Below are 17,420 nucleotides of genomic sequence, written 5' to 3'. Positions count from 1 at the left end.
ATGTGAAAAGACGTTCTCTGCGCTCACATATATAAAATCAAAATACAGATCACGACTCACCAGAGTTGAAGATGATCTCCGTGTTGCTGTGAGCAATATTGAGCCTAGATTAGCACTTCTCTGTTCAAAGAAACAAGCGCAGCCATCCCACTAACCTCAAAAGGTAGGCATATGCCAAAACAATTCATAAATTGTTCATAAAAAAAAGTGCTGTCAAGATGTTATGCCGGTTACATTTAATAGTGTGGATGGAAACGAAGGTGTAGTTCACATATAGATGTAGGCCTATTTGTTTCCCTTTTTGTTTTTCTTTTTTGCTGGACAGTTTAATGTAAAATGTTAAGAGCATATGAATGCAGCTGTCAGTGCTGTCAGATACGGTTACATTATATTGTTTGGAAACCAGTGCATAGTTTCCCATATTTGTTTCCCCTTTGTTTGCTGGACAGTTTCATGTAACGTTACGAGCATAATTAATGCAGCCGTCAGATCCAGTTAAATGATATATTGTTTCTCCCTTTTTTTTATTTTATTGCTGGACAGTTTCATGTGGCTAAAAACGTTAAGAGCATAATTAATGCAGCAATAAGAAAATAAATGCGTCATTATTCATATCACGTGTCAGTGTTGTTTTCTCTGCATAACTTTAAGACGTAGCCTAGTAGTGAAAACAGCCGATCTACAAGCTCACAATGCGGCGCGGTGAGGCGGGGCGGGGGTCCGTAAGGGCCGGGGGTCGCGAGTCAAAATGTGATTATTTTGGGGGTCGCGGCCAGAAAAGGTTGAGGACCCCTGCGATAGACGACCAATTTGGAAGACCCCCCCACCAGCTGACTTCACCATCCAATAAGGAAAAAGGAATGGGAGTCCAAGGAGGTCCCAAACAAACATCTGGTGTCAGACCCCAACCAACAGGTCCCGGGCACCAACCTCCCAAGGAGACAGTGGTCTATGCTTAATCGTTTCAGGACTGGACAATGGACAGACATGGCCCCTGCTTGGCCAGCCTTCACACATGGGGCAGCAGCCCAAGCCAACTGTGTGCTTTAGGAGCAAACTATGGAGCACATCATAGAAGCCTGCCTTCTCCAGAGACTTGAAGGAGGATTAGTCACCCTCCATACAGCAGACCAGGAGGCTTTAGTTTTTTACAACAAGGGTTCATATTTTAGATTGTAATTAAAGAATATAAAAGATGAGTGTTAAAATTATTTCATTTACTTCTTTCTATTTTTTTTTTAAGATTCTTATTTCAGTGGTTGGGGGAATGCGTACAAGTGGCTAAATATGACATTTTACACAGAATAAGCCCATTCCCAAGATACAACGCAACCTTTAATGGTTGGATGTGACTTAGGGGGCTAGAAGTGTTACTGTAAATAGCAACAAAGAAACTGCTGGCTTATTGTGTCTAAAAATACATATATTTAGCCACTCACATTTTAGCACGGTAAACACGATAAAACAATAGAACAAAGCAAATGAAAACATTTTAACACTCACTTTTTCTTTTCTCTAATTACAATCTAAAATATGAACCCTTGTTGTAAAAAAACAAAGTTGTCCTTTAAGGACTTTGCATTCGCTAAATAAAAAAATAAATGTATCCGAATAAAAGTCAATAGACACATACCTTTTTGCCATCTTCCCCTGGCACACCGTCCTCCCCCTGCAATCAAAAACCAACAGAAGCAGAATTGTCGTACAGCAGCAAAACATTAATAATTCATTGCTGCTGCAATGGGTTATAATTGTATTAGCAAGTCACTGAAGGCAGATGTCATGAAACAGGCACACTGAGGTGAAATAACTGCCAAACTGACAGACTGTTGCTCAGTACACATCGGCCAAAAGAAATGTCTTTACTGCCACTGTTTCACTGGCACACGCACGCACGCGCGCACGCACGCGCGCACGCGCGCACACTTTTTAACCCTTTAAGTGCCTATCCCGAACTAGTTCGGGATATTCGGGATCAAAAACAATTTTTTATTTGCTATTTTACTTACCCCGAGCTGCTTGGAGCAACGTGGGTGGTCCCGGCTCGCCCAGCGCTCACCAACGAGAGACGCTAGATGCTCCGACGATTTATTCCATTGAAAATGGTTTAAAATAAAGTTTAGACCCCCCCAATGTTCACCCAATGTTCATTGTAGGCGGCGCGACGTATTCCAGGGTGCCTATCCCGAACTAGTCCGGGATATTTAATGAAATGAATAAAAATGATAAGAGGCCTTCTGAAGCCTGGCCTGATTTTTCTAGCTACTAGCCGAAAGCTAGCAACCTCCCGGCCGGCTGTTATTTGCGAACGAAATCGCCAATCTCCGCCTAATCCAATGAAAGACCACATCTTTGAAGGCTTATATCTCTGGATTGTGTCTTTAGGGAAGCGGCGCGAGGTTTATTTACGGTGAAAGCGCCCAAAAATGATCTTTTAGATGACAAAATGGGAATAGCCATTCTGTTAGCATTATCATCCGGGACCTTTCCATGACGTGCATGAACGTGAGCACGTGAGGTCCTGGAAGGTGAGGTCCTGGAAGCTAAAGCGCTCGCCTATGAGAGATACCCTGGCATTCTATGGCCCCTAGAGGGCGCTGGCACTAAATGAGTTAATAGCTCTAAAATGGCAAATTAAACATTGTCCAAATTGTCAAATATAGAGGCAGACATTGTGAAAATAGCAGATCTACATGCTCACAACACCTCGCGATAGAAAGTATTATACATTTTTTTTTCAACTTCGACTTTCTCTGGTGGGAGTCGACTTGTGCAATGAAGTCGACTGAGTCGACTTGTTGACTTTTTTGTTAATGCCCTAACACGCACGCACGCACGCACGCACGCACGCACGCACGCACACACACTCCATTCATTCATTCAGAGGACTGTCTTTTAGGGATGATTATTTTGTATTGAATGAACTCACCATCTTTCCTGGAAGCCCAGGTTTGCCATCTACTCCTGCTTTGCCCTGAAATACAATAGCAGTACAGATAAGATACAAAACAAAACAAATCAATAGACTTTCTTTTAAAGAAATAAGACACAGATACAATTGTGTGTACTCACAGGTGTCCCTGAGTTGCCTGCGGGGCCGATGGGGCCTGGAGGCCCCTGTGCACCTCTAAGCCCTGGTAGACCCTGGTGAAACACAATAGTGCATAATGTAGCATGGAACGATTGCATTAAGATAAACTAATAGGACTTCAATCCTACTTAAAGGACCACTTTACCTCTGGGACAACCAGATCTTATTTTATTGTTGTTTGGGACACGATCAACACAATCCTGACTGAGTAATTCTTTGTGTTCAATCTGTGTTTTTAGATGTTTTAGTATTTCAGCATGCTACATCTGGTCATATGATGCATTTCGCATCATATGACCAGTTGTAGCATGCTGAAATACTAAAAAAATAATAAAACAACAATAAAATAAGATCTGGTTGTCCCAGAGGTGAAGTGGTCCTTTAACCACTTAAAAGTCTGCATAACGTTCATTTTATAGTCTTTTTGGTGAGCCCTCTTGATTGAATACTTTATTAGTCAGTAATTGCGACCGTAGGTCGCATTTACTACCAAAACCTCCACCGGCTGTCTGTCTGTCTGTCTGTCTGTCTCTCCGTCCGTCACACGTCACACGTCACACGTCACACTTTTGCCCTGCTCATATCTCCACAACCGTTGCCCCCATCCATGCCAAATTTTGCACACACACTCCTTACCTGCCAAACTACAACCTCCAAGGACCCCCGGAGCTTCAGGGACCCCAGGTGTAAAAAATGACCAAATGTGCAAAAATGACCAAATGACCACCCCAACGGGGCTGCTCACGGGGAATTCCTGGGGACCACCCACTCCTGCTGCTCCAGAACGGATGCAAAAGTGGTGGCGCCCCCAGTGGAGGACCCCCTCCACTGCAGCTCACATAAAATGCCGTAACTCGGGCTAGGAGCGTCCGGGAGAGCCGGGGCCGGTACCTATTCGTCCGCCAAGGCAACGCGGAGACCCCACCCCTCATTTCTCACATGGCCCTCTTCTAGCGCCACCTTCAGGCCGATTTTTAAAACACATTTTTGGACACTGCTCCTACAGTTTTTGCCCTAAAATCACACAAATCGCTACACAGTCTGTCTACACTCATCCCATCAACATGAATCTGTCCCATATAGCGCCACCTTCAGGCCGATTTTTAAAAACACATTTTTGGACACTGCTCCTACAGATTTTGCCCTAAAATCACGAAAATCACTACACAGCATGTCTACACTCATGTCATCAACATGGATCAGGAACATTTTGGAAAAAAAATGTTTGCCCTATTTGTGGAGATAAGCGACCTACGGTCGCTTATCTCCCGATTAGGGAGTCTTACTGGTTAAAATAATACAAGGTACAGTCAGTCATTAATGCTGAAAAAGGATCACACAAATGGTCCTGGGGACTTGATTCCACTGTGGACCTACAGTATGTATTCAATTAATCTTCATCTATCTAGTATTAAAACAAATACTAGATAGATGAGTGGCAGAGTAATAGAATGAGAACTTTCCCATGTTTGTTCTATATGTGGGTGATACCAGATTGTGGTCGCTCCCTCTAGTATTGTGGCTGTGGGTCACTTAAGCCCTTTGCACACAGGCGCGTTCATCCGCACGGATAAAACGGACAATTAATTTTTTTTTAAAGAAAACAATGATTCTCTACGACCTCATGCACACCGGATCCGAATTAGCCGTGCGACGAGTGGCTGCGGCCGTGTGTTTTCTTCTCGATCGAACCCAGTTCGATTCGTGCGTCTTGTCGCATGCGGTAAAAAACTCATCACTCCTTTTATGACTCCTTTTGGGATCCGCAGCGCCGATTCCGCACAGCATTGCACACCAAATCCAATGCGTTTTATTCATTTAGCAAACGAAAAAAACGCAACTGTCCTGTGTGCAAAGGGCTTTACTCTGGAGGAGTAGTTACTCTGGTAGCTTCATTGTCATTGCAATTATCATGTCTATGGCCTGCATCATGTTGGCACCAGTGTCAGGGTGGCAGACATTCTGGAGGAGTCTACTCTGGACTAAAATCGTGTTTAGAGAAGTTGTCAAAACGTTCATGTGGAATTGGCCATTGTGAAAGAATACTGTACACCAGTGAAAGATTATCCAAAATCTATTACTTTTGCTACGGGAGCAGCATTAAATATCATGATATAATGATGTCAGGAGACGTGGGGGGAACAAAAGCTCTCTTCTCAGCGAAACATCACACTGAAAAGGAGCGGTGGTGGACCACCCACAGTGGACATGCTGCTGTTCAGTGTCACACCTTCCTCTTTTAGCCTAATGTCTCCTCGTGTGCAAGAGACAGCTGTCATATCCTGACATACCGGTATCAACTTAATGATCAAGGGCTCATTTTTTAATTGATTTAATGCGAATGCTTTAACCAGTGAAAAATAGCAGATATACAAGCTCACAGCGCGGCGGCACCGAGTGCCGCGCTGCGAGCTTGTAGATCTGCTATTTTTGAAAAAGTCGTGAAAATGTGTGCAAATCTTTGAATATATGTATTTTCAAAGCGAAGGTTTGTATCTCAAATTTTGCTTCTGGGGGGTCCCTGGAACTAGATATTTTGAGATGAGGGTCCGTGGCCAAATAAATATCATTTTGGGGGTCCTTGACATGAAAAGGTTTGAGAACCACTGACATAGTACTCTCTCAAGAACAGACTAATTGAGCTCCAGTTAAATGAAAAGGTCCTTTTCTTTGACGATGCTGGCCAGATTGCTCACATAGAAACATAGTTTTTTTTTTTTTCAAAAAATCTTAGAAGGATTCAAAAGACACACATTTTCAAAAATAGCAGATCTACAAGCTTGCAGCGTGCTGTGAGCTTGTATATCTGCTATTTTTCAATAGTTAAAGCATAAAATAATGATACACAATAATGATGTGTACCCGTTCTGAATGGGTTAAACCACATATTAATGCATGACAAAGAAGCTGTGGCCCATGCTCCTAAAAATGGACATTGGCGATTGTTACTGCTGTCCAATGAGCATAGACAGATAAAGGAAGCCGGGAGGCTGTGGATCAGCAATGAAGTGTAGGCTACTTACTGAAATAAATGCATCTCTCTCTCTCTCTCTCTCTCTCTCTCTCTCTGTCTCTCTCTCTCTCTCTCTCTCTGTCTCTCTCTCTCTCTCTCTCTATAATCCTCCCTCCCTCATTCCACTGCTCGTCTTACCTCCCTTCACAGCTCATCTTTGGAGACAAACAGGAGGCTACGTTTAGTTGTTTTCTTCCACTGTAATTCAACATTTTTTGAACATGCAAGTCGAGAATGCATGCCCCACCAACCCGTTGTACCCGTCTGTTTGTCTGTGTCACTTTCATGCCCATATGGAGTTCCGTGTGAGGCATGCCCAAATATGGAGTCCAGGCCAATCTGTGATGTCAGTACTATGTCTTCATACAGTATTATGGTAACCTCTGTGAGCTTATGATATTACAGAGCGACGTGACAGCGTGACAACATTAGCTGCATCACATCACAAATTTCTAAAACTGTCTGCGCACCATATTCTCCATATATGTACTGTATATGGGCATTTTATGTTTGTGACTTCCTGTCCCCCCACAAGGCAATTTTACATTTTTCTAAAATGTTAAGATTTTACATTTTAGAAAATGTTTCAAAAACGTAGAAAATGTTTGATTACTTTTGAACATTTTAAGCTTTTCTGTGTTACTTTAGGTGTAGCATCAAAAGTGGTGAGTCATCCGACCCACTGCAACAACAGAGACATAAAGATTCTTTTATTTCATGACAGGAAAAAGTCTTTGGCTCATTCACAAAAGCACTATGGTGGCGAGGGAGACACTGAAGGTACATTGTATTCCAGGTTCAGCAGATGGGTGTCAAGCATCAAACAAATCTTCAGCAGGAGTGCCAATGCCATAACTACTGTATGCAGTAAAAACCGGAGTGTTACTTTAATGGGTCCATTATGGGTCCATTTTTACAATTTCAGAGCAAACACTGTGCACCAAATTCTCCAAGCGTGCTGAGACAGCTGCTTGCTTTAAGAGGTTGCGCTCAGAGGACACAAGCCCTTGTTTTTACACAGCAGGTTTTTGTGAAACAGCTCTAATTTCCAGAGCAGGAGCCCATGGCCAGTATTGAATGCATGTAAACAACAGGGTTCAATGGGATGGATAAAACAGCAGGGTCAATAAGTCCACATTGCCCTCTGCTGTGCGTACAGTAGGAGGACGAGATGGCTGCCATTACTGTGGCTGTTGGTGAGAAGGGAGGATTTGGTGAACGCAGCTGCGTTGGGACATAATAATGGCTGATAGGGTTTAGGCCTATAATTATTGAATGCTTTAACCAGTGAAAAATAGCAGATATACAAGCTCACAGATCTTGTAGATCTGCTATTTTTGAAAAAGTCGTGAAAAAGTCGTGAAAATGTGTGCAAATCTTTGAATATATGTATTTTCAAAGCGAACGTTTGTAACTCAAATTTTGCTTCTGGGTGGTCCCTAGAACTAAATATTTTGGGATGGGGGTCCGTGGCCAAATAAATATCATTTTGGGGGTCCTTCACATGAAAAGGTTTGAGAACCACTGACACAGTAGTCTCTCAAGAACAGACTAACTAAGCTCCATTTAAGTGAAAAGGACCTTTTCTTTGACGATGGCTGGCCAGATTGCTGAAATAGAAACATAGGTTTTTCAAAAAACCTTAGAAGGATTCAAAAGACACTTATAGAATCGGGTCAAAACTCAAATTTTCACGATTTTTCAAAAATAGCAGATCTACAAGCTCGGAGCGCGCGCTGTGAGCTTGTATATCTGCTATTTTTCAATAGTTAAAGCATAAAATAATGATACACAATAATGTGTACCCGTTCTGAATGGGTTAAAAATGTCATTATAAATGGGTTTCATTTGTACACAATCTTTTCATTTTTTAATTTTCCCCATGTCGAGGACCAACACAGATGTTCTGCCGTAGAACATTAGTTCTAACCTAACCTTAACCCTAACCTCAGTAAAACTGACGCTGGTGAATGCTAACCTGGTGAAATGCTAACCTGCCGACGCTGGTGAATGCTAACCTGGTGAAATGCTAACCTGGACACTAGTCAATGCTAACCTGGTGAATGTTAACCCGGTCGGACCAACGGCCCGTCGGAAATTGTGGGTGGACCCCCTCAACATGGCCAGTGTAGGACGACAAATGAAACCCATTAGTAAGGGGAACATAAGAAAATCTGCAAAGTAAATCGTTACCAAGAAATTTCTTCACCAATGTGTTTCTAAAGGTGTGTAATAATATGTACTAAATGGTTGAAATTCAACTCCCGGGGGAAACCTCATAAAAAAAATTGTGTTTGTGTCATTAAAAACACCTTGCAAGCCGCGGCAGAACCCTCTGAACAGAGGTAGCGCCGAAGAAATAAGCCATTTATTTACAAACATGTTTTAAAAAAACAAAGCCCACATGATAACAACACGTAATGGAGTGCTCGATACAGCGTACATATTCATCCTGCAGAGGTCGGCGATCTTACTTTGGCGAGGCGGAGGGGAGATCAATTCCATTCGTTTACGTGCGGCGAAGCAGGGAAAGGAGCGATAGAGAAGCGGCGCCCGAACATGATTGAGACCGCGATCCACGAACAGAGACAAAGAGCAGCCATGTTGTGTGCCCTTCTTGTCGAGTTTCAACAACGTGGAGAGTAGGAGGCCACTCCTAGCCACCCATCCATCCAGAATGTGAGTCAACGGCGCGGCCTGCTGGATACTACGAGCATCACACCCAGTCCCAGAAAATGCTTGAGAGAGGATATTAACCGTTTCAGATGGCTCCAAAATGACACAGAGAAGAATGGCCGATGGTTTTTTTTGGATTATTATCATTTATATCAAAAGTCCGGGAATAGACGTGTGGCTGATTGGACCAAGTAGGAAGTCCGAGGGAGTACGGCCAGGCTTAGAAGGTGTTAAAAAAAAGAAAGAAAAAAAAATCTGCTTTAAATAGCATGTGAGGAGTCAAACTAGAGGTTTTTCATGATGCTGAATCCATTGCAAGCATTTGTTTTGCACGAACAACATTCCATGGGCTACAAATGGCCCCCACAAAACGGTGAAAAGTGATGATTCATCACTAAACCATCGTTTTGTGGGTCTGATTTTAGCCCAAGGAATTTCAACCTTTTAGTACATATTATTACACACCTTTAGAAACACATTGGTGAAGAAATTTCTTGGTAACGATTTACTTCGCAGATTGGTCAAATATCTTATAAAGTCCCCTTACTACATGAATAATAGTTATGTACTGTATGCACCGTGCCGAACCACTTTTCACATTTCAAGCTTTCAAAACGATTCTCACTTAATGCTAATTGCCTTGCTCAGATAAGAAACTGGAGCCGACAGGCTGTCGGGGGACGTGCACGAATATTCTCTCTTATTATAGCGGGTTGAGCCAATATTTTCACATTCTATCATTTCAGCTGCTTTAGCCTTCATATTAGGAATTTAAGCAAGACACTTAATAGAATAGGATATGTCTAGTCATCCAAACCAACTTTTAAGTTTTAGAATCGAATAATTGAATCCAAGGGAAATGCAGAAATTCATATAATTCCCTAAAAAAAAGAGCATGTGCCGGAAGGGACATGAAATAAAGCTTCTGCCAGGAGTTTCTCAAAGGCTACACGTGTTTGGACGGCGCTCCTTCCTGCGGCGTCAACGATTGCTTCACTCAGCTAAGATGGTGTTCACGTCGGATACCCTGCTGTGCCATCCGCCACCGCTCCACGGCGCCCAGGGCTATTACATTAAAACCCATTTAGGCCTAGAATTATTGAATGCTTTAACCAGTGAAAAATAGCAGATATACAAGCTCACAGCGCGGCACCGAGTGCCGCGCTGCGAGCTTGTAGATCTGCTATTTTTGGAAAAAGTCGTGAAAATGTGTGCAAATCTTTGAATATATGTATTTTTAAAGCGAACGTTTGTAACTCAAATTTTGCTTCTGGGGGGTCCCTGGAACTAGATATTTTGAGATGGGGGTCCGTGGCCAAATAAATATAATGTTGGGGGTCCTTCACATGAAAAGGTTTGAGAACCACTGACATGGTAGTCTCTCAAGAACAGACTAACTGAGCTCCAGTTAAGTGAAAAGGACCTTTTCTTTGACGATGGCTAGCCAGATTGCCGACATAGAAACATAGGTTTTTCAAAAAACCTTAGAAGGATTCAAAAGACACTTATAGAATCGGGTCAAAATTCTAATTTTTTACGATTCTTCAAAAATAGCAGATCTACAAGCTCGCGCTGTGAGCTTGTATATCTGCTATTTTTCATTAGTTAAAGCATAAAATAATGATACACAATATGTGTACCCGTTCTGAATGGGTTAAACATAATTTCATGGACCCAAAAAAAGGCCTTGCGATGCATCAAAAACTTTTGGATGCTGCCCTGGATACTAATCAGTTTTATGTGGTTATACAGTTATACCAGAGAACTCTCAGAGCCCGTTGAGATAAACTTACAGTATACCTGTGTTTAGGTATGTCATAATACATACAGCACGGGTTGGTTGATTTATTTACTTGCTTGCTGGTCTTCGTTTTATACCACTATTTTGTTTTTACTTCTTTGTTTCTCCGCCCTAAATAACATCTAGGCTTGTTTTCCTTGATCCAAAATTACTGTCCTTTGGGGCTATTAGGCAGAGATGCCCCTGTTGTCCAGTTTCCCCAGCAGCACTCATAGCATAGAGTGGAGCCCGTAAGCCTCTGGCTTTTACACTATGTGTTGGGCTCAAAAGTGTTTTTTTCTTTTCTTTTTTTTCTTTAATGAATGTGGTACTAGTTGTCATTACAAACACATCCATTCCTTGATTGTCCCACACAAGCCACCACAGTCTCATAAATCATGTTTTGGGATGCGCATTCGGCACAACTACCAATCAAAGTGACTGTACTGGCCAATCACAGCGTGACTTTTCCGGGACTTGGTAAAACACATAACAGCCTAACATCTGTTTAACAGAGTGTGGCGGCTCGTGTGGGACAACGATGGCATGGATGCATGTGTAATGGCAACTGATAACAGATTTATAAAAGAAAAACACACACACAACAGGGGCATTTCTGCCTAATAGACCCCATGGACAGACATTTGGGATCAATATATAGTAGGAAAATTTGCCTAGATGTTATTTAGGGCGGAGTGGTCCTTTAAAGAGGTGGTGCCATAGTTTTGTACTTTTTCTGTTTTGTAAGTGTCTATGCACAGAGTTGACATTACTCTAATAGGTTCTGTTTTTGGCCATTGCAGGAATCACATTGATTCCGGAAGGATGCTGGTTGTCTTGTAATTAAACGATAGAGATGTGGAATTAGATGTCTGGGAACCTTAACAGCCCTCTAGAATAATGATCACCTGTCAGGGGGTATAGGGTAGCCTGCATCTAAGGAGGATGGGTGCCAGCCATAATTGGGTGGGTGTTGATTGAGTTTCTTTAATTGCGTTTCATTTATTCTTTTGTCTCTCACCTTATCTGATGGTTGTTACGGAATCTAATTTAAAGTAAATACGTGCGTAAAATGAGTGGCGCATGAAAACATGGAAATAATAATAATTGTGAGACACATTATTTAATCAGATTGCTTTTTTGTAACAACAATATTAATATAAAAACTCACGTCTCTTCCTGGATCGCCTTGCTTCCCTGGGTCTCCCTGTAGGAAAATGAAAGGTTTTGTATTAATTAGTGCTGTTTCTACTGTGTGCTTCTGTACTGTGGTTGTGGAGGGTTATTGACGGAACGTTAGCACTGACCCTCTGGCCAACAACGCCTGGCACTCCTGGTTTTCCGTCTAGGCCGGCTCGTCCATCCAACCCAGACGCTCCCCGGTCTCCCTGATAAGAGAGAGAAGAGAAGAGAATATGAAGGAGTTTGCCTTACAATGACAGGTTGCATGCTTCAGTTTCAGGGAACGTGATGCTTAAGATTTTAACCACTATAACCACTATTTAATACTTTAGCTACAGTATTAGTATTAGTAGTAATATGTATTAAAAAATATCAGATGTACAAGTTCATAGCGTGGCACAGAGTGCCACGCTATGAAGCATATGATTTGGGAGTAATTTTTTTCCCTTATAGTATAGTGTATAGTAAGTGAATGAGACCCAGAATTACCCTAGCTGTCAAAGATTCTCCTAGGGATTTTGAATTTCAACCTTTGTTAGATATGTTGCTAGACACCTTTACAAAGACATTGGTGAAGAAGTAAGGAATTTATTCCCAGCTTTGACAGGTATTCTGATAATATTCCTATCCCTAACTATTAAGTGGTTAACTCGATGTCTGCAGACTCTGAACTATACTTCATCCAACTGGGAACCTGCAAGAATTGGCAACAGGATCTGGTGGAATGAAGGACAGTGCGAGACCTGCTTATCATCAGAAGGTTCAAGAGCCAGAACCAAACAAGCTTTTCTCTCCTCTATCACTACAATTACCAGTGTGAGAGAATCAGTCACCCTGATCCAAACCAACCTTTTCGCCGTGAGTTCCTCTTTCCCCAGTCAAACCCTGGACAGATCAAACAAGAGACACCGGGTTAAATGTTAAGTCAGTCACAGATCAGATGTGTGTCTCAGCGATGGGACAATAACCATTTTTTAGTTATCATTATTGACCGTCTAAACTCTAAAGTAAAATTCTATATTCACAGGCTCCTGGAGAAACAACATTTTTCAGTCAAAAGTGTGTTTATTAAATGAATGAAGCAAATAACTACATTATAGATACGTAGATAGATACAATAAATCTCTCTCCAGTATGATCCCGAAACGAGTTTGTGCAAGGATTTTAAGCAAGCAGCCATAATGTCTCTGTTTGCAATTTACAATTTAGGCATTTGGCAGACGCTCTTAATCCAGAGCGACTTACAATAAGCAAGGTAATACATCAATACATCAACATCGTATTGATGTTGCATTCTGTCGGATGCTTCATCTTCAAATGCATGTGCATTGTTTTTGATTTGAAGGACAACTTGGCATTGACTTTGCACAGCTTGAATTTGACCTTGTTTTTCTTAAAAGTGCCACACGCAGATCTTCTCAAACATGCCAAAATCAAGCTTTGAGTTAAAGGGGGACACGTGTGTGTACGTATGCGTGCGTGCGTGTGTGTGTGAGTGAGTGTTGTGAGAAAGAGAGAGAGGGCGAGAGAGAGAGGGAGAAAGAGAGAGAGAGCACTTGTAGGTTAACAGCAGGATGTCCAGAGGTAATTATATTTTCCGGTATTTATCATTTAAAAAAAATCGAACCTCTGTTCGAAGTGGAGCTGTGTGTGTGTGTGTGTGTGTGTGTGTGTGTGTGTGTGTGTGTGTGTGTGTGTGTGTGTGTGTGTGTGTGTGTGTGTGTGCAACAGCGCCCCTCCCTTAACATGTGTGGCCAGAAAAGGTTACTGCAGGCTACATACCCGGAGACAGACAGACAGACAAACAGACAAACAGACAGACAGACAGACCCACACACACGGCCACGTATAGGGAGCTCCACACAGCTCCAAAAAACTGACGAAAATGACCTCTGCCGCAGATATGCTCTAAAAGGGATGAAAACATAAAGTCTCTATTGTAAGTCGGCACGGTGCCATTTCGCGTGCCGAATTTAATTGCTATGGAAACCACGCCCAAGCGGCTGTGGTTCTTGGATGAGGCCCAATCGGCGCAAGCTAAAGCTGTTATCTTCCCTAGGGACAATACGGCAGTTAAGCAAGGTCATACTGGGTTACAGGCTGTTGCCCGACTACCTGTGTTCTCCTTCCGACAGACCTTCCTGCGAGGAGCTGCGTGAGTTAACCCTGCAAGACCCAAATTAATTTCTACTTCTACTAAAAAAAAATAAACAAAATCAGATGGTGTTGTCATAAATCATACTCTAATTTGCATGTGGGGGATATTTTTCACAATAACAACATATGTACATGTTCTAGACATTCTAATGATCACCAAAAAAAAAATATTACATTTTACTTATGTTTTTGTGAGGAATAGCTTCAGTGAAAAAGTGAGATGTTGTTCGTCCAGAGATCTTGAAGTTGTGTGAATGTCAGCCTCTGTGGGGGGTATTTATATGCAAATATCCTGGCCAATGGCATTGTAATACTAAACAATAGGATTTAATGGTGATGTTAATGTGAAAAAAGAACAGGAAAACTAATTATAACATTTTTTTTAAAAGTGATTTAAAAAATGTTGCCAAAAAGCATCGCTGGGCCTTGCAGGGTTAAGGCTGTCTAGATTAATTGCTACCCGGTGTGTCCAGCCCCCGAGTGCCAACACTGCCTGCGGTATTTGGAGAGGATAGCATGTTCCCCCCCCCCCAACCACCTTGTCTAGCTGGAGCCGGGGGGCGATGTGCGTCCCTACGTGCGCATTATGAGGACAAATGGATGTACAAAACACATTTTGAGGTCAAATACTCACTCTTTCCCCCGCAAGTCCACGTTGGCCTGGACTGCCCTTAACACGCATGCGGGACAAAACAGAAAAACATCATGCCACGCTTATCTAACAACAGAGTAAGGTATTATACAGCGAAATACATGGTTGTACAACAGTGTTTCTCACCCCTTCAAGTTTCAAGGTCTCCCCTTGACTCTGACAGTATACAAATGGAACCAAATGAACCGTAACGAGTTCATTTGGTTCCATTTGTACACTGTCAGAGTTACAGACTTGTTTGGGTCAATTTAGAACTCCCTAAAGGAACCCACAGAGTCCCTGGAATCCACTTTGAGAACCACTGGTGTATACTACTCAACGTCAGGCCCAAGGCCCACCAAGTGTCCAACTAGGGTCCTGTAACTCTGGGAGGGTACAAATGGAACCGTTTGTTTGGGAATTGCAATGAATGTTATAGTGTAGCTATAACATTCTCAGCGTCAATTTAATTCAGAGAATGCACAAATGGAACCAAATGGACCCGTATGGGGGGCAGTTACAGACTTACAGTCCTGTAGGGGACCCGTTTGGACCCCCTGGTGGACCCCGGACTCAACGCTGAGAACCAGTTGTACAGTATACGGCGAGATGCAGCCAGTGACTAATTCAGTGGTTCGGACCCCAATTATTTTGCGGGGTCCCCAGATGATTAAATGTGCAACATTTTCTTCTCACTCAACAGTAAACAAACCCAACATAAAGTTTAAGTGTATAGAGGGTATCTGCACATTTCTAAAGTTACAATTTAAGGACTTTTTGAACACCTCTAAAATGACAAATTAAACCTAGGCCAAATAATATTAGAGGCAGAAATTGTGAAAATAGCAGATCTACATGCTCACAACGCCTCGCAAATTTTCACACTAAACCGTGCCATACAAAATGTAACTCTTAGTGCTCGTCAGGGTGGGGGGTCCCAATATGATCATCTTTTTTTTTTTTTTCTTATAATTTTTATCCCACGATTTTGCAACCCATTTTCACCCAGTGCCAATTGCCTATGTAATCCTGGGCTCTGCTCTCCCTCTGCCGCGCCTGGGGAGACAACGGACTGACCTCATGCTTCCTTCAATGCATGAGTAGTTCAAGTTGTTTCTTTTCACCTGACAGGGGGGATTTCCCCGGGATGGACGTAGCACGTGGAAGGAACACGTTATTCCAACCAGTTCCTTTCCCCTCCATCAAGCGCCCCGGCTGGCCAGGGGGAGGCATTATTGAGACCAGGATTACTGCATGTTTTTGTGAGGGTATCAACCCTAGGAGACACGGGGAGAACATGCAAACTCCACACAGACAGGCCCTATTGCCGACACCACCTAGGGTGTGGGTGCTGATGCCCAATATGATAATCTTGGGGGTTGGAGAACCACTGGACTAATTCAATGTTAATGAATCTGTGAACAAGCAAACAACAACAGAAAAGCCCTCATCTCACTTGTAGCCCTGGGGGTCCGGTGGCCCCCGCCTCGCCCTTCTGCCCTTTGGCCCCATGTTCTCCTGGGTCACCAGCATCGCCCTGGGAACGGGATGATGATGTCAGAGGTAGGAATGGAGCTTGAAACACAGGCCTGTTACATAATTCATAGTCTCGCGTGGCCAGACTGTTGACTCCGCGATTTGGGAAATGCTCCCGTCAACAGTCTGGGGAACGGAAATAGAAACGATGAGTGCGAGATAAAGCAGATGTGACGCAACCACTCCCTTGGTGCAGTAACAAATAACATGTCCTACTGGAAGCGTTGTCTCCTTTCAATATTTCTGGGGGGGTTATTTTGTCTTTCTCTGGTGTTATTGGTGTTACCTCCATGATGTTTTCAAACGTTTTCTTAAACTATACACCCATAACAAGAATAGGCAGCTCGAATGACTTTGTCTGAGCTATTGTGTTTCTGTTATGTTTCCAATGGGACTACAGTTCAGTGCAGCACTGGCTACTTCCGATACTCGCCGTTCGGGAGCTGCCGTACCAGACTCTATGTAGCATTCGGGGATTGTGGAATAGTTGTCTGGCTACGCAAGACTACATACTGCATAACACATTTATTGAGTACCCGGTATCCAGGGCAGGAATTTCATGGAGGCCATGAAGGCAATGGCTGCCGTTGCCCCTCAGTTTGGCCTTGTGTCCCTCAAACCAATGGCATGCCCTAAGACCACAGTGGCCTTAATGCCCCAGCTGACTGTACCACTTTCTCCTCTGTCTCTTGTTAATATGTAGCCAGTATAGACACCGGTGTCTCTTTCTTGTCATGTAGACACCGGTGTCTTTTGTTGAGATTATGAAATCTTAACTCCCCTGTGTCCCCATCTTTAAACCAATCCAGTGACTTTGATTGGTGCAGGGCTGAGCAGATTGTAAATACCATAATTTATCTATTTCACTGCAGATTAGGTTATTATCCCTAATTTCAACAAATTCTTTCAATGGACTAAAATCTTGTTTTATATGATGGCACACCCTAGGCCAAGTTGCCTTGCCCCTAAAATGATGAAATTCTAGGCCTGCCGGTATCAATAAGCTTTAAGCTTACCAAGCTTGTTATCGAGCAGCATCCCATGACATCATGTTTAAACAATCAAGACGAGGCGATCAAGAACTTATGACAGTATTATTCCTAATATAAAGCCCTTTAACACTTAGTGCACATCAATGAATGGTTGTATAAATGATAGGCAAAATATATTTTACTTTTGTTAATTGTCATCTTCATAAATGGTGGTCAGCCACAAAATCACAGTCACAACAACTGGCCAATAATAAAAGATACCAGTTGATACCATGTTCTGAATTTGTCGTCTCACATCTTTCCACAAAATAATCGTAAATGCTCAATCGTGGGTTCGATAAAAGCCCGGCTCAATAAGCAGG

General features: G+C 42.7%; 1 protein-coding gene across 1 annotated transcript in view; it reads right to left on the bottom strand.

Annotated features, from left to right (window-relative positions):
* The window catches only part of col7a1 (collagen, type VII, alpha 1), a gene marked incomplete at both ends in the record, with an annotated part of 225,733 nt that overhangs the window by 92,431 nt on the left and 115,882 nt on the right, over nt 1-17,420 (bottom strand). The window contains 6 exons of the mRNA XM_080728016.1: nt 1,634-1,669; nt 2,930-2,974; nt 3,073-3,144; nt 11,732-11,767; nt 11,868-11,948; nt 15,987-16,067. Coding sequence (XP_080584142.1) covers nt 1,634-1,669; nt 2,930-2,974; nt 3,073-3,144; nt 11,732-11,767; nt 11,868-11,948; nt 15,987-16,067 — 351 coding nt within the window. The remainder of the gene's footprint in view (nt 1-1,633; nt 1,670-2,929; nt 2,975-3,072; nt 3,145-11,731; nt 11,768-11,867; nt 11,949-15,986; nt 16,068-17,420) is intronic.

The sequence above is a fragment of the Nannobrachium achirus genome (assembly GCF_963921795.1).
Source record: "Nannobrachium achirus genome assembly, chromosome: 6".
Taxonomy (NCBI): domain Eukaryota; kingdom Metazoa; phylum Chordata; class Actinopteri; order Myctophiformes; family Myctophidae; genus Nannobrachium; species Nannobrachium achirus.
This window is presented reverse-complemented; position numbering and strand designations above follow the sequence as displayed.